General features: G+C 48.9%; 1 protein-coding gene across 2 annotated transcripts in view; it reads right to left on the bottom strand.

Annotated features, from left to right (window-relative positions):
* enpp2l (ectonucleotide pyrophosphatase/phosphodiesterase 2-like) overlaps window positions 1-12,335 on the bottom strand; it is a 57,346-nt gene extending 45,011 nt beyond the window's left edge. For both annotated transcript variants that reach the window (XR_013937464.1, XM_080532269.1), the window contains exons 1-5: window positions 12,202-12,335; window positions 7,538-7,646; window positions 6,011-6,163; window positions 4,789-4,914; window positions 552-612 (exon numbers count right to left, since the gene is read on the bottom strand). Coding sequence is in view for 1 of the 2 variants with exons in the window: in XM_080532269.1 (XP_080388395.1) it covers window positions 552-612; window positions 4,789-4,914; window positions 6,011-6,163; window positions 7,538-7,646; window positions 12,202-12,219 (467 nt within the window). In the remaining variant the exon portion in view is untranslated. The remainder of the gene's footprint in view (window positions 1-551; window positions 613-4,788; window positions 4,915-6,010; window positions 6,164-7,537; window positions 7,647-12,201) is intronic.
* Between the last annotated feature and the right edge of the window lie 4,782 nt (window positions 12,336-17,117).

Raw genomic sequence — 17,117 nt, 5'->3', positions numbered from 1 at the left:
TACTGTCTCTTTGACAGAGCCCCGTAGAAACAAGCTGCACGTCAACAGAGAGTGAGATCAGAGAAACATCCAGACAGAAAACATAAACATTTTATATTAAAATATAATTCAAATAATGGGAATTAAAGACTAATGCAAATACAGTGAGGCCCAGAATTGACTTGTGTTCCGTCCAACAGTGCACATTCTGTACTGAAGGGTTGTAGGGTCATGTCCTAGTTAAAAGGCAGCAGCTTTACTGCAGATCCTACCACAGGTACAAGGTTCTGCCTTGCAATACTAGACACCAAGCAGCTTAAACAGACACGTCAAACCAGGGGAGGCTGGTGGAGGTGGACATCGGAGGACGGGCTCATTGTGATGCACTGAATGGTGTATGTAATAAGGACCGTGTTTGATACCGCTCCATGCATCACAATGAGCCCGTCCTCCGATGTCCACCTCCCCCAGCCTCCCCTGGTGTGACCTGTCTGTCAAGTGGGTGTAGCTGATATCCAGGAGGTACTACCCATAGTATTACCCAGAGTACACTGGGAGGTTCTCCTACGTACCCAGCGGGACACTCAGGCTGGAGGATCTCCTCACAGTCCCCCTCCACCCAGGGGGAGTCACCTGCCAGGGGGGGAGACACAAGCCAAGACAAGGGTGAGGAACAGCAGGAGCAGGAGAGGCCAGTGAATGAATGAATGAATGAATGAATGAATGGTCTTTATTGTCATTGCTACAGTACAGGTACCAAACAACGACATTTAGGAGGGGTGGCTCCCCTGGTGTTAGGAAAGAAAAAAAAAACGTTTAAATAAATCACAAGAAGGGAAGGAGCTGGTTCACATAAATAAAGGCTATGTACACTATCCACTATACTATACTGTACAGATAGACGACTAGGGTTGTCATATTGCACAATAGTGTTATTGCACATTTATTTAAAGTGTCGCAGTTTGCAGGCTTGAAATGTACATATTTGTGCCTCAGCACTACACCTGATTTTTTCAGTCCAGCAGCTGCCATCAATCCGTCCAGACTGTCCAGGGCCCAGAACCTAGGTCTTTGCTGTGTTCAGGGCCTGGACGGCCCTGTGGTAGAAGCTGTTCTTCAGTCTGTTTGTCCTTGCGGCCAAGGTCCTGAACCGCCTTTTCGAGGGCAGCCGGGTAAAGTGTTCGTACCCAGGGTGGGTTGGGTCCCTGGAGATCTTGGAGGCCTTCCTGAGACAGCGTGTGTTGTACAGCTCTTCCAGAGAGGGGAGGGGGGCGCAGGTGATCTTCTGTGCTGTTCTCACGACTCTCTGTAGCGCATTTCTCTCCGCGGTTGTGCAGCTGGAGAACCAGTTGCAGATGCCGTAGGTGAGGATGCTCTCCACTGCGCCGCGGTAGAAGGTCACCAGTATCTCCTGCTTGCTGTGTTCCTTCCTGAGGACTCTCAGGATGTATAGCCGCTGTTGTGCCTTCTTGATGGTGGCTTTTGTGTTGTCCTTCCAGGTCAGGTCATCCCGCATGTGCATCCCCAGGAATCGGAGGGTTGAGAATCTCTCCACGCTCTCTCCGTCGATGAGCAGGGGCTGGATCTCGGACTTTTTCCTCCTGAAGTCTACGATGATTTCCTGGCTCTTTGACTTGTTCAGCAGCAGGTTGTTAACCTTGCACAGCTTGCTCAGTTGCTCTACCTCATCCCTGTACGCCGCCTCGTCCCCCCCCGAGATGCATCCCACCACGGTGGTGTCGTCTGCAAACTTTACGATGGAGTTGCTGGGGTGGACGGGGGTGAAGTCGTAGGTGTAGAGGTTGTAGAGGATGGGGCTTAGCATGCAGCCCTGGGGGGACCCAGTGCTGAGTCTGAGGGCTGTGGAGGTGTGGGGGCCCACCCGCACCCTCTGGGGGCGGTCGGTCAGGAAGTCCTTGATCCATGCACATATGGAGTGTGATAGACCCAGGTCTAGTAGTTTGGTCACTAGCCTGTCTGGAAGGATGGTGTTGAAGGCGGAGCTGAAGTCCACAAAGAGCAGTCTCGCGTAGCTGTTTCCCCTCTCCAGGTGGGATAGAGTGGCATGGAGAGTCGTCGCGATGGCGTCCTCTGTGGACCTGTGGGCTCTGTAGGCGAACTGGTATGGATCCAGGTTGGGCGGGAGGCGTGTGAGTATGTGGGCCCGGACTAGTTTCTCGAAGCACTTCATGATGATTGGTGTGAGTGCCACCGGGCGGTAGTCGTTTAGGCAGCTCACCATGCTTTTCTTCGGGACTGGGATGATAGTTGAGGTTTTCAGGCAGGGTGGGATGGTGGCCTGGGACAGGGACTGGTTGAAGATGTTGGTGAAAACCCCGGCCAGCTGGTCGGCGCAGTCCCTCAGCACCCGTCCCAGGACGCCATCCGGCCCCGAGGCTTTCCTGGGGTCCACCACCTTCAGCACGCGTCTCACTTCATGCTCTGTGAGGGTGAGGCTGCTGAGAGCTGGAGAGAGTGGTGTTTGTGTTGTGGTTACCTCCGTTCGCCCCTCGTCGAACCGGGCGTAGAAGGTGTTCAGCTTTCCCGCCAGCAGGGGGTCGTCCTCTGCGGCTGTGAGCCTGTTGGCTCTGAAGTTTGTCATGTGCTGAACCCCCTGCCACATCCGCCTGGAGTCGTTGCTCAGGAAGCATTCCTCAATCTTCTCTCTGTGGTCTGCCTTGGCCGCTTTGATTCCGCGCTTTAGGTTAGCCCTGGTGGTGCTGTACAGCGGTGTGCTCTTCCCTGCGAAGAAGGCGTTGTCCCTCTCGTTGATCAGTTTTTGGACCTTCCCAGTCATCCATGGCTTCGTGTTGGGGTAGACCCGGACCCGTTTGTCCACGGTGACTGAGTTGGTGCAGTTCACTATGTGGTTCAGAACCGACGACGTGTACTGTTCCAGGTCCTCATGCTCATATTCCTGCCATGGGGTGTCATTTAGGCAGATCTGCAGTGGAGCGGACCCTTCTGGCCAGGTTCTGACAGTCTTAGTGGTGATGGGAGCACTTTTTCCCATGGTAGTGTATGCTGGGATCAGGAGGATTGACACATGGTCAGACATGCCTAGATGAGCTAGCGGACTAGCCTTGTAAGCACGTTTGATGTTGGTGTATACCTTGTCCAGTGTTTTTTCTCCTCTTGTTGCACATTTCACATGCTGATAGAACTTGGGTAGTACTGCCTTCAGGTCGACATGATTGAAATCTCCTGCTATAATGTGAATTGCCTGTGGATCTGTGCTTTGTTGACCACTGATGACGTCATATAGCCGCGCCAATGCTAGGCTACCATCCGCGCTAGGCGCAATGTAAACAGATGTTATGTACACCGCGTTGAATTCCCTCGGGAGGTATGTGGGTCGGCATTTTACAGTCAAGTATTCCAGGTCTGGGGAGCAGTGGCTACTTACAGTTTTCGTGTTTAAGCACCAGCTATCCTTCGTCGATATTATGAGGCCGCCTCCGCGGGACTTACCGCTGAGCTGCGTGCGGTCAGCGCGATGTAGAGTGCGGCCCTCCAAGCTAATCGCGGAGTCCACGATAGTTTCATTTAGCCAGGTTTCAGTGAGAATAATCACACAGCTATCTCCCACGATGTTATTTTTGGCAACTTGTAGTCTCAGTTCATCCATCTTATTCGTCAGGGACCTGACGTTGGATAGGAAAATACTCGGCAAAGCAGGTTTGTCTGGGCTTCTCCTCAGCCTAGCTAGCAGGCCTCCCCTTGCTCCTCGGCGTTGTTTACGGTCTCGCCTCCGCCGCTTACGCCTTAGTGTTGGGATAGCGTAGTACTGTTCACCCGGCGACCTAGCGATGTCGAATGGGATTCCCTGTTGTTCCAAGAATTCCGTTGTTACAGTCCTCTCATTTTGCACACCAACTTCTAGTAAGTCTAGTCTGCTGTAGGTACTATTTACACAACCGTTCCCTATAAGTACTAAAATAAAAATGTACATACAAATGTACTTAAAAACACAAAAAAACGCCAGCGTTGAAGCCACTCCAGCCGCTGCGTCTATGCGCGCCGCCATCTTTTGTGAAAAAAGTGGAGGTAGACATCGGAGGACAGGCTCATCGGAATGCATGGGATGGAAGGGAATGAAGAATGCTATCTAACACATTCCATTCCGTGCATTACGATTTCTACCTCCACCAGCCTCCCCTTGGTAAGAAGACGTAAAAAAAAATAAAAAAACACTACATTAGTAAGAGTCGCTTGCAGGAGGATATTTATTTTGATGACCAATGTTTAGGCAAACATACAGCAGGCCATCATGAAGCACGGCTCTATACCTGTACACCTGTTCCAGGGGAGGCACGGGTCTAGCTATCTTTACACAGGGCCTTGTAGTGGTCTAGGTACCTTTACACAGGGCCTTGTATAGTACCTTTACACAGGGCCTTGTATAGTACCTTTACACAGGGCCTTGTATAGTACCTTTAGACAGGGCCTTGTATAGTACCTTTACACAGGGCCTTGTATAGTACCTTTACACAGGGCCTTGTATAGTACCTTTACACAGGGCCTTGTTCAGTACCTTTACACAGGGCCTTGTATAGTACCTTTACACAGGGCCTTGTATAGTACCTTTACACAGGGCCTTGTTCAGTACCTTTACACAGGGCCTTGTATAGTACCTTTACACAGGGCCTTGTATAGTACCTTTACACAGGGCCTTGTATAGTACCTTTACACAGGGCCTTGTTCAGTACCTTTACACAGGGCCTTGTATAGTACCTTTACACAGAGCCTTGTATAGTACCTTTACACAGAGCCTTGTATAGTACCTTTACACAGGGCCTTGTTTAGTACCTTTACACAGGGCCTTGTAGTTGGAGCAGCAGTCGCGTCTCTCCAGGCAGTCCTCTGAGCAGTGGCAGGCGTGGTCATCGTTCCTGGTCTCCCCACAGCGGTCCTCACTGCACTCAAACCCCCCCGCTGAGACAGACCCCAAAAAAACAAGTTTGTTTTATCTAATATGGTGAAATGGTGTTCCAGATGTATCACATGGCTTTCATTAGTCAACAGAGGCTGGCTGGTATAATGGCTTTGTTTCAATGGGGACCATACTCTAATACCGTGCGTAATAACAGAGATATTTAACAGAATAATAACAGTAGAGTTAATAATAATAATAATAATTCATTGAATTTATATAGCGCTTTTCCGAGGCTCAAAGACGCTGAATACAAGTTAATAGTGTTATAATACTGTTATAACTATAGTTAGTATAACTAGTGTAATAACCGTTATTTAACAGAATAATAACATTAGAGTTAATAGTGTTATAATAGTGTTATAACTATAGTTAGTATAACTAGTACTAACTATAACTAGTGTAATAACAGAGTTATTTAACAGATCTGGCTACGGCTGTGTCTCTGCAACACTTAAAGTGCTAAACGACATCATATGCGCCTTTGACTCTAAGCGCTACTGTGTAGCTGTATTTATTGACCTGGCAAAGGCCTTTGACTCCGTGGACCACTGCATCCTGCTTGACAGACTCAAGGATGTTGGAGAGGAATGCCTGGCATGGTTTAGCAACTACTTCTCTGGTCATGTGCAGTCTGTGAGAGCTGAAGGCCTGCTGTCTGACCCAATGTCCCTGTCCATGGGTGTCCCCCAGGGCTCCATTCTGGATCCAACACTATTTAATATTTTTATCAATAACATTGCTCACGCGGCTGGCAACTCTTACATCCATCTGTACGCTGACGACACCATTCTTTACACGTCTGGCCCCTCTCTGAACACTGCCCTGACTGACCTCCAACTGTGTACAGACTTGCCTCTGTTCTGCCAATTGGCCAGATCGTCATTGTAAATGAGAATTGGTTCTCAACTGAACTATCTGGTTAAATAAAGGTTAAATAAATAAAAATAATAATAATAATAACAGTAGAGTTAATAGTGTTATAATAGTGTTATAACTATAGTCAGTATAACTAGTACTAACTATAAGTAGTAATGATAGATGAATGATTCATCCTGAAGCACCACAGTTATAGACTAAAACAATATGGCCGCCCACCTGTTTTCAGACAGTGCTCGTCGAAGTCTGAGCAGCAGCTGTAGTATGTCTTACACAGGTTGTCACAGCGGCATCCCGGCGGCTGGGCCTCCTCCAGCTCGAAGCAGCGGCCCTGACAGGACCCCGCGGAGCTCACCCAGTCTGAGATGGGGACTGGAGGGAGGGATGGAGGGTGGAGGGAGGGATGGAGGGTGGAGGGAGAGGTGGAGGGTGGAGGGAGGGGTGGAGGGTGGAGGGAGAGGTGGAGGGTGGAGGGAGAGGTGGAGGGTGGAGGGAGAGGTGGAGGGTGGAGGGAGAGATGGAGGGTGGAGGGAGGGATGGAGGGTGGAGGGAGAGGTGGAGGGTGGAGGGAGAGGTGGAGGGTGGAGGGAGACGTGGAGGGTGGAGGGAGAGATGGAGGGTGGAGGGAGGGGTGGAGGGTGGAGGGAGGGATGGAGGGTGGAGGGAGAGGTGGAGGGTGGAGGGAGAGATGGAGGGTGGAGGGAGGGATGGAGGGTGGAGGGAGAGGTGGAGGGTGGAGGGAGAGGTGGAGGGTGGAGGGAGAGGTGGAGGGTGGAGGGAGGGGTGGAGGGTGGAGGGAGAGGTGGAGGGTGGAGGGAGAGATGGAGGGTGGAGGGAGGAATGGAGGGTGGAGGGAGAGGTGGAGGGTGGAGGGAGGGGTGGAGGGTGGAGGGAGAGGTGGAGGGTGGAGGGAGAGGTGGGAGAGATGGAGACAGAGGTGAGAAGAGAGAAGGTTGGTTACATCAAACCAGATGTTAATGGTCATTTACCCAGTCTACAGGGTACCATGTAATGAAATGTGACACGTTCTAATGCTGTGGTCCTCATGTCGGGGTCCGATGTAATGATCAGACTTTTCTTTCGAAAAATGTGATGCATACCATTTCCACGTTGTTGAAAGTCAATGACACATCGCTAGTCAACTAACACAGCTTGTTTTGTGAGCCTGCTAACAATGTAAAGTAGTGTTCTAGTTAACTAGGTAGCAGTGGGGATTACTCACCCAATCCATCCAGTATTTTGGCTCGACTAGCGAGTTTGTGTTGTGATTCACAACAACGTTGAAACGCAGTTCCGTGTTTCGAAAGAAAAGTCTGAACATTTTGACTGGTTGCCGACATGCAGACAAATGACCAGACATGCCACAAATGCTTTAGGGTTTAGCAACTCCTCAACAACGCAACAATCAAACGATATTAATATCAGTGCAATGTCATAATAATAAGAACAACATATAACAACAATAATAATAGCAAAACCAATGGCAATAGTATAAAGCGTAAAGAGTACATTAAATCAAACATCACTTCTGAGGTAAAACAAAACAACAACAAAAGTAAAACAAACAAACAGAGAACATGCAAAATGTCCCGGAAAGAGAAGGTTTAGTTTTTGACAATGTCACCAAAAAGGATTTGAAGTGATGACAGATATGAGACTGAATAAACCCAGGAGGAACTCAGGGAACATGTTGTTGTTGTTGTTGTTGTTGTTGTTGTTGTTGTTGTTGTTGTAGGGGGGACTCACTTTTGGGTTGCGCTGGTTGGGCTGATTCTGATCCTTCGGGTCGACTGGCCTGGAAGACATACGCAGAACACACGCTGGACCCGGTCAGGACTGCCAAGACAACAACTGCCTGAGGACCACAGACACACGACGTCAGGAACACACATCCTCCCTGTCTGGGGGGTATTCCATTAACACCGCTAAAGGAAAATCCAGGCTTATTTCTTAATAAATGGACTGACGCCTTATTCCAAAGCTCTTTACAACGGCCTCTCATTCACCCATTCACACACACATTCATACACCAATGGTGGCAAGCTACCATGCAAGGCGCCGGCCTGCTCATTGGGAGCAATTTGGGGTTCAGTGTCTTGGTTCAGTGTCTTGCCCAAGGACACCTTGACATCAAGCCACACCAAGGTTTGAACCGCCTAGCTGCCAACTTTGCGATCATTAGACGCCGCCTCAACCTCCTGAGCCACAGCCTCAACCTCCTGAGCCACAGCCTCAACCTCCTGAGACACAGCCTCTACCTCCTGAGCCACAGCCTCTACCTCCTGGGACACAGCCTCTACCTCCTGAGCCACAGCCTCTACCTCCTGAGCCACAGCCTCTACCTCCTGAGACACAGCCTCTACCTCCTGAGCCACAGCCTCTACCTCCTGAGCCACAGCCTCTACCTCCTGAGACACAGCCTCTACCTCCTGAGACACAGCCTCTACCTCCTGAGCCACAGCCTCTAAATCCTGAGACACAGCCTCTACCTCCTGAGACACAGCCTCTACCTCCTGAGACACAGCCGCCCCTACGTTACATGGTGGTCCTGAGAACGTCCCAACATGGTGTCAGGACGGTCCTGGTAAGGACCCTGAAGTGACCTCCTCAGGACATTGCTTGGTCATGGTGAACACCCAAGTGATGTCTGGGGGACGTGGTGGGGACCATTTACATTTTAACACAACACAACACAGCACAACACAACACAACATAACATAACCTAGGACTAACCCTACCATAGTACAGCACGGAGGCCCAACGCCTGGGGACAGCCCTGTAGCGTTGATTATTCTAGATCAAAACACGTCCACTGTTTTTGCACTAATACCATAATAATAAGTCATAACCCCTGGGTTTGTTCTGTCTGGCCAACAGTCTAGCCTCATTCTTTGACTGTGATGTTATGAACAGGGTCAAAAGGCAATGTCCGGTGAAGCTACTCTGAACGTTTTTTTTTTTTAAAGTTATTTTTTCTGAGTGGGGCAGTCCCACTCATATTTATTTATTTTTTTAATTTGACAGATACAGTGAAGATTTAGACAGGAAGGATGGGTGAGAGAGAGAGGAGGGATGACATGCAGGATATGTCCCCTGCGGTTACATGGTCTGCGCTTAACCCGCTACGCCACCTAAGCGCCCCTCTGAACGTGAATTTGACTAGATTACCAATCGCTTTACCAGTGAAGAGGTTGAACTACACCCAAAGCTAACCCTTGAAAGAAATATAGTAGTTTGCTATATATAATAAAGTCTGCTATAGTTTTGAAAAAAAGACTACATTGAAACTGCTTCATCCAACACACCACACACAGTGTGTTACTGAGAGACCACCGGTCCATGTGACATGAGAGCGTGTGACTGAAATGCTCTGAACTCACTGGGAGAGAAGGAATGGGTGAGGAGGAATGGGAGAGAAGGAATGGGTGAGGAGGAATGGGAGAGAAGGAATGGGAGAGAAGGAGCAGAGAGAGGTGACTGGAGGCAGGGATGGGAGGAGAAGAGGGGGAATTTAAGTTCAAGGGCTGGAATAATACTTTAATAATACTTCCAATGTTTGTTTGTTTGTTTACTTTGGGAAAAACGTGACAGTAGCTTATTACACCACTACATGGTAAGTAAGTAAGTAAGTAAGTAAGTAAGTAATGCTTTATTTAATTTATATAGCACCTTTCCTACAAGAAATGCAGCTCAAAGTGCTTTACAACAGTAATAAGAACATAAAGTGAATATAAAAACATATATAATAAAAACATATACAAGCATAGAATGAATATAAAAGCAGGGCTAGTTGATAAAACATTTAAAGTGCAGTAGCTGGCAAATGAGCAGTAGGCAGGTGCAGATGAGCTAGTTGAAGGCTATATTGAAGAAGTGCGTTTTTAGCTTTCTTTTAAAAATATATAGTGAGCTGGCTTCCCTGATCTCTAAAGGTAATGTGTTCCAAAGCTTTGGGGCATAGTTGGCAAAGGCTGCGCTCCCGATCTTCTTCTGACTGTTGCTGGAAACCTCTAATAAATCTGCGATAGATGATCTTAGTGTTCTTGAGGGCACATAGTTGACAAGGGAATTAGCAATGTACTTTGGCCCTCGCCCATTAAGGACCTCCTAAACAAAGTAGTTAACTATACAGGAAACACTACATGGATTTAAATAGTAATTAAATAGGATTGAAATGTAATTAACTACGATTTAAATGTAATAATAGTTACAACCACATAGTAGTGGAATCCCTCCTCGATGCTGTCCCTGTTCATGCATGTCAGAACCCTGGAAGTCGTGGCCTGGGGTGGTCCAGTGGTCTAGCACCGCGGTCTACAGTGCACACATATGCCCATGTCGGCATGGGTTCGAATCCGGCCCATGCCCTGCTGACATGCCCTCTCTTCCTACTTTCCTGTCTGTCTTCACTGTACCTGTCCAATAAAATTACAAATATGAGTGGGACTGCACCACTCAGAAAAACTAACTTAAAGTCACCCTATCCAGCCAAGCAGAGTGTCAACAAGGGATGTTGATTCACTGTTGACAGGAATTGGTTTTGGAGACCTTCTGCAGTCAGACAGCAGTGTCCATAATTGTAAAAGGGATTAGATTCTGATGGCTTCAATGGAGAACGGATGGGCAGACAGTACGACCAGATTGGGGTCATCCCCACAGCCCAATGGTCCCACATTTCTAATATTTCATAGGTGGGATAGGGATAGGGTTAGGGTTAGGATGAGGGTTAGGGTTAGGGTTAGGGCTCGGGTTAGGGTCAGTGTTAGGGTTAGGGCTAGGGTTAGGCTTAGGGTCAGTGTTAGGGTCAGTGTTAGGGTTAAGGTCAGTGTTAATGTTAGGGTTAGGGTTAGAGTCAGTGTTAGGGTTAGGGTCAGTGTTAGGGTTAGGGCTAGGGTTGGGGTCAGTGTTAGGGTTAGGACGAGGATTAGGACGAGGGTTAGGGTCAGTGTTAGGGTTAGGGCTAGGGTTAGGGTTAGGGTCAATGTTAGGGCTAGGATTAGGGTCAGTGTTAGGGTTAGGGCTAGGGTTAGAGTCAGTGTTAGGGTTAGGGTCAGTGTTAGGGTCAGTGTTAGGGTTAGGGCTAGGGTTAGAGTCAGTGTCAGTGTTAGGGTTAGGGTCAGTGTTAGGGTTAGGGCTAGGGTTAGAGTCAGTGTCAGTGTTAGGGTTAGGGTTAGGGTCAGTGTTAGGGCTAGGGTTAGGGCTAGGGTCAGTGTTAGGGTTAGGGCTAGGGTTAGGGTCAGTGTTGGGGCTAGGGTTAGGGTCAGTGTTAGGGCTAGGGTTAGGGTCAGTGTTAGGGCTAGGGTTAGGGTCAGTGTTAGGGCTAGGGTTAGAGTCAGTGTTAGAGCTAGGGTTAGAGTCAGTGTTAGGGTTAGGGTTAGGGTCAGTGTTAGGGTTAGGGTTAGGGCTAGGGTCAGTGTTAGGGTTAGGGTTAGGGTCAGTGTTAGGGTTAGTTAGATTACTTAGAAATGTGGGACCATCTAACATAGACACGCTCCCACCAGATTAACCTATTTGGACACGGTTAAGGGTCGCTACCGTTATCCTGAAATGGAGTCTCCTCTTATCAGGTGGGTGTTTACCTGGCCTCTGTCACAGTAATCACACACTAACCCCTGCTTTTCCTCATTCCAGAAGCTGGATTGAGTCATCATGATTTACACACACACACACACACACACACACCCACACACACACACACACACACACACACACACACACACACACACACACACACACACACACACACACACAACCAGGCTTCCATCCCAGCACGATGATGTTATTTAGGTAACATGGATTATGGTTGAGTCACCATGATTTAAATCCACAGCTAGGCCGCCTCACATGGGGGTCGCAGCAGCCCTACCAGATCTCATTATTAAGCTACCTGGCTATTTATAACCCAGAGGTGACGAATTAAAGTCTGAGCTCTGAGCTCAAACATCATCAGCGACGCGTCACAGACTCACAGTTAATAACAGTTCAATTGAGTTTATCGGTGACTTAAAAAAAAAAAAAAAAGATTCGTATTTTTCAGTCAAAAACAATGTTGTAGGCTTTAATAAACGTAAATGTACAAACATGATTTTGTAAACACACTGATCGACAAAGACTTTCCAGAGTGGAAGTGCGCACTGTTGAGAGACCTGGGCCAGGGCTGCGCTATAACGAGCAGGCTGAATTAAATGAATACGATTTTAATTAATTAATGCGATTTAATTAATTAATGAGATTTAAAGACCATGTAGCCTTTAATTTAATTAACGTGCAATTCCTTCCGACGCCGGTCGGTCGGTCGGTCAGTCTGGTACATATCACGTCATGTGTGCACTTTTTCTGATATATAATAAATCATATAAAGAACAATGTGTTACGAAAAAACAACACGAATGCAATGCAAAGTAACGTACCAGTTTTCCCCGTAACATGTTCCAAATTATTCCTATTATTCGTATTCCTATTTGTGCATTCCCAAAAGAGTCCCCCCCTAACGTGAGCAACGTCCAACCTCTGAATCCACCTCAGAATCGATGGTCAGGGCGCAGGGGTTCAGGGGTTCAGCTCTGCGGAGATGTTTGCCTTTTGCTCAATGTGCTTTTTTGCTGTAAGCCAATGAAGTAATAGCCTCGTAACAGCTGCGCTCTGGGACAATTGTGCTACATGCAGATGTTGTAGAGAGAAAAAACGTAGTCAGCAGTAACAGCGAGTTCACTCCTACGCACGACCGAGGGGGAGAGAGAGAGAGAGAGAGAGAGAGAGAGAGAGAGAGAGAGAGAGAGAGAGAGAGAGAGAGAGAGAGAGAGAGAGAGAGAGAGAGAGAGAGAGAGAGAGAGAGAGAGAGAGAGAGAGAGAGAGAGAGAGAGAGAGAGAGAGAGAGAGAGAGAGAGAGAGAGAGAGAGAGAGAGAGGGAGAAGGAGAGAGAGGGGGGGGTAGAGCTAGAGACAGAGAGAGAGAGAGGGGGGGGGGGGGTAGAGACAGAGAGAGGGAGAGAGAGGGGGGGCGAGAGAGAGAGAGGGAGAGAGAGAGGGAGAGAGAGAGAGGGGGGGTAGAGACACAGAGAGAGAGACAGACAGAGAGAGAGAAAAAGACACAGAGGGGGGGGGAGAGAGAGAGAGAAATAGAGAATAAATAGAGAGAGAGAGAAACAGAGAGAAAGAGAAAGACACAGAGGTGGAGAGAGAGAGAGAGAGAGAGACAAACAGAGAGAGAGAGAAACAGAGAGATAGAGAGATAGAGAGAGAGAAGGGGGGGGCAGCTCACAGAGAGACAAGGGAGTGAGTTTCTTGTCCAACTGTCTGTCCTCGCTTGTGTGAAATGACAGCAATAAGATGTGGCTGCCAAGTTTGAGGGAAACACAGGGTGGCCTGTTGAGAGGGGGAGTGGGGTGGTACTGCCTCTCTTTTGATGAGGATACGACTGGGGACAGACCATTCATATGCCCGTCCCCTGACTATCACGACTGGGGACAGACAATTCATATTACCGTCCCCTGACTATCACTTCAGTTTGAAATTAAAGCCTGGTACACACATAAAGATTTTCTAAATCATAACAGATTTTTTATCTGAGAGAGACCCCCACACATGAAAATAAAACATCATGGATTGAACAGTTTTCATCCCCCAGTCTCGTCCCCCATGCCATAAATCTGGCGTGATCAGGGTAGTAATACCCTGACTGACCTGTACGAGGCAGCCATGTGCGACATGGGCAAATAAAGTGGCGAAGAACGAAAAGAAGAAGACGCGGTCTGGGGTGGTCCAGTGGTCTAGCACCATGGCCTGGGGTGGTCCAGTGGTCTAGCACCATGGCCTGGTGTGGTCCAGTGGTCTAGCACCATGGCCTGGGGTGGTCCAATGGTCTAGTACCAGTACCATGGCCTGGGGTGGTCCAGTGGTCTAGCACCATGGCCTGGGGTGGTCCAGTGGTCTCGTACCATGGCCTGGGGTAGTCCAGTGGTCTAGCACCATGGCCTGGGGTGGTCCAGTGGTCTAGCACCATGGCCTGGGGTGGTCCAGTGGTCTTGTACCATGGCCTGGGGTGGTCCAGTGGTCTAGCACCATGGCCTGGGGTGGTCCAGTGGTCTAGCACCAGTACCATGGCCTGGGGTGGTCCAGTGGTCTAGTACCATGACCTGGGGTGGTCCAGTGGTCTAGTACCATGGTCTGGGGTGGTCCAGTGGTCTCGTACCATGGCCTGGGGTGGTCCAGAGGTCTGGTATCAGTACCATGGTCCTGGGGTGGTCCAGTGGTCTAGTACCATGACCTGGGGTGGTCCAGTGGTCTAGTACCATGGCCTGGGGTGGTCCAGTGGTCTAGCACCATGGTCTGGGGTGGTCCAGTGGTCTAGCACCATGGTCTGGGGTGGTCCAGTGGTCTAGCACCATGGTCTGGGGTGGTCCAGTGGTCTAGCACCATGGCCTGGGGTGGTCCAGTGGTCTAGCACCAGTACCACGGCCTGGGGTGGTCCAGTGGTCTAGTACCATGACCTGGGGTGGTTCAGTGGTCTAGCACCATGGCCTGGGGTGGTCCAGTGGTCTAGTACCATGACCTGGGGTGGTCCAGTGGTCTAGCACCATGGTCTGGGGTGGTCCAGTGGTCTAGCACCATGGTCTGGGGTGGTCCAGTGGTCTAGCACCATGGCCTGGGGTGGTCCAGTGGTCTAGCACCGCGGTCTACAGCGCACACATACGCCCCTGTCGGCATGGGTTTGAATCTAGCCCATGCCCTGCTGACATGCCCCCTCTCCCCTACTTTCCTGTTTATCTTCACTAACTCTATCCAATAAAAAATAAAATAAAATATGAGTGGGACTGAGAAAAAAAAAGTACCACTCAGAAAAAAATACCGTAACACTTAATCAGCCATGAGGGGTCATTTGAATAAAAGAACATATTATATCTTTGCACTCGATCAAATTTCAGGACCCTCCTTTCATGACTTTACCTAGATATGTGGGTTCTACCACCCAGTATCCTTACATTTTCAAAATCACTTCAGGATAAGCTAATATAAAGCTATTTAGCAGTTTTTCTGTGTAGGCTAATTTACAAGAGGCGCCAACTAGTGGTCGTTGTGTGTAAATAGCAGGTTAGCATTGTAAAGAGGTGGCTCTTTTAGTAGGTAAAAAGGCACAGCTGTTGTAAAACAAAAAGACCTGAGGAAAACACAGTGAACCATATGTCCTCAGTCTTCTTTGCTCTGACGAACCAACCGAACAAACAGGAAGAGACCGACCAGAACTGTACAATCACAGGCCTGTCCTGTTTACTGATGTCACAATGCAAAGGGAACAGTTACTCAATGCCTCCTCTCCCCCCCGGCCTCCCCTAGTCGTCCCCCCTCCAAGGGCCCCGTATAGGGGACACACAGCCAGGGGCAGCCCACCCACCGCGCACACACAGGCAAGCCTCACAAACATCCCTTGCTTACAACCAGGGGAGGCTGGTGGAGGTAGAACACCAGGGGAGGCTGGGGGAGGTAGAACACCAGGGGAGGCTGGGGGAGGTAGAACACCAGAGGAGGCTGGAGGAGGTAGAACACCAGGGGAGGCTGGGGGAGGTAGAACACCAGGGGAGGCTGGGGGAGGTAGAATAGTAGGGGAGGCTGGGGGAGGTAGAACACCAGGGGAGGCTGGGGGAGGTAGAACACCAGGGGAGGCTGGGGGAGGTAGAATAGCAGGGGAGGCTAGGGGAGGTAGAACACCAGGGGAGGCTGGGGGAGGTAGAACACCAGGGGAGGGACCATTGCTAAACATATGCGTTTGATAGTATTAAACATTCCATCTATATGCATTGCATCGAGCCCGTCCTCCGATTTCAACCTCCCCCAGCCTCCCTCTAGATTACAATATGTTACTGATTTGGCAGAGGTTCCTATTCACAATGAACTACAGCCAATGAACTACACACATGTTGCTATAAGACATCAGTACATTTTGTGAAGCTGCATTCTCATTTTATGCACCCAAATTGTGGAATGCACTGCCAGTTTACATTAGGGATGCAACCTCAGCAAATATGTTCAAGTCAAAACTAAAAACCCATCTTTTTAATATTGCCTTTAAATGACTAAATAATTAAATTAAGATGATATAATGATTAAAGCATTTTGAGCTGCAACGTTTTCAGGAAAAACGAATTTCGAACAAATAAAGTTATTATTATTATTATTATTATTATTATTACAGTAGAATCCATATTCCACCATATCTCATACCATGCTCCACCATATCATAGCTGTAGTACGACTACCATCACTTTATCACTTTATTACTTTATTATTTACGTATTTTACTTTATTCTAAGAAGAACCTGAGCCTGTACCTGTACATTGGATGTAATGAAAGCAATTCTGATTCTGATTTCTATGTTTCTCTCAGCCAAGCTCCTTTTACATGAGGGGTCTCACTAGCTTTTACATGAGGGGTCTCAGTAGCTTTTACATGAGGGGTCTCATTAGGCCTATAGCTTTTACATGAGGGGTCTCACTAGCTTTTACATGAGGGGTTTCACTAGCTTTTACATGACGGGTCTCACTACCTTTTACATGAGGGGTCTCACTAGCTTTTACATGAGGGGTCTCACTAGCTTTTACATGAGGGGTCTCAGTAGGCCTATAGCTTTTACATAAGGGGTCTCGGTAGCTTTTCCCTCTGTGAAACAAACCGTGACAAGCTTGGCCAGAGGGCACGACATTTCCCTGAACGAGCGTCTGAGTACACAGCTACACATCTACACTACACAACTACACATCTACACTACACAACTACACATCTCTGAGCCTGAGACAATGGAGCTTCAGTCAGAGAGGACCAGGGGGCGCACAGACAGTCACGCACACGCAGGCTGAATGACACAGCAACAAGACAAGAGGCTCTCTCTCCTGTCTCCTCTGGCCCCTGGCGAAGATTACCTGGCGTCTCCCACCGAGCGATCCGATTGGCCGCCGCGCCTCCTCTGCCCCCGGGCCGTGCTTACCTCCCCGCTGCGGCAGGAAGTCACGCCTGCTCGGGTTTCACATCACCTGGGGACCAGATTAATGCCAGACCTCTCTCTCTCTCTCCCTCCCTCCCTCCTTCTCTCTCTCTCCCTCCCTCCCTCTCTCTGTCTCTGTCTCTCTATCTGTCTCTCTCTCTCTCTCTCCCTCCCTCCCTCCTTCTCTCTCTCTCCCTCCCTCTCTCTCTCTGTCTCTCTCTCTCTCTCTCCCTCCCTCTCTGTCTCTGTCTCTCCCTCCCTCACTCTCTCTCTGTATCTGTCTCTCTCTCTGTCTCTCTCTCTCTCTCTCTCTCTATTTCTCTCTCTGTCTCTCTCTCTCTCTCTCTCTAT

Source organism: Nansenia antarctica (genome assembly GCF_963989245.1).
Source record: "Nansenia antarctica genome assembly, chromosome: 5".
In the NCBI taxonomy this organism is placed as follows: domain Eukaryota; kingdom Metazoa; phylum Chordata; class Actinopteri; order Argentiniformes; family Microstomatidae; genus Nansenia; species Nansenia antarctica.
The sequence above is the reverse complement of the archived record's forward strand: the minus strand, read 5'-3'. Positions and strand labels throughout refer to the sequence as shown.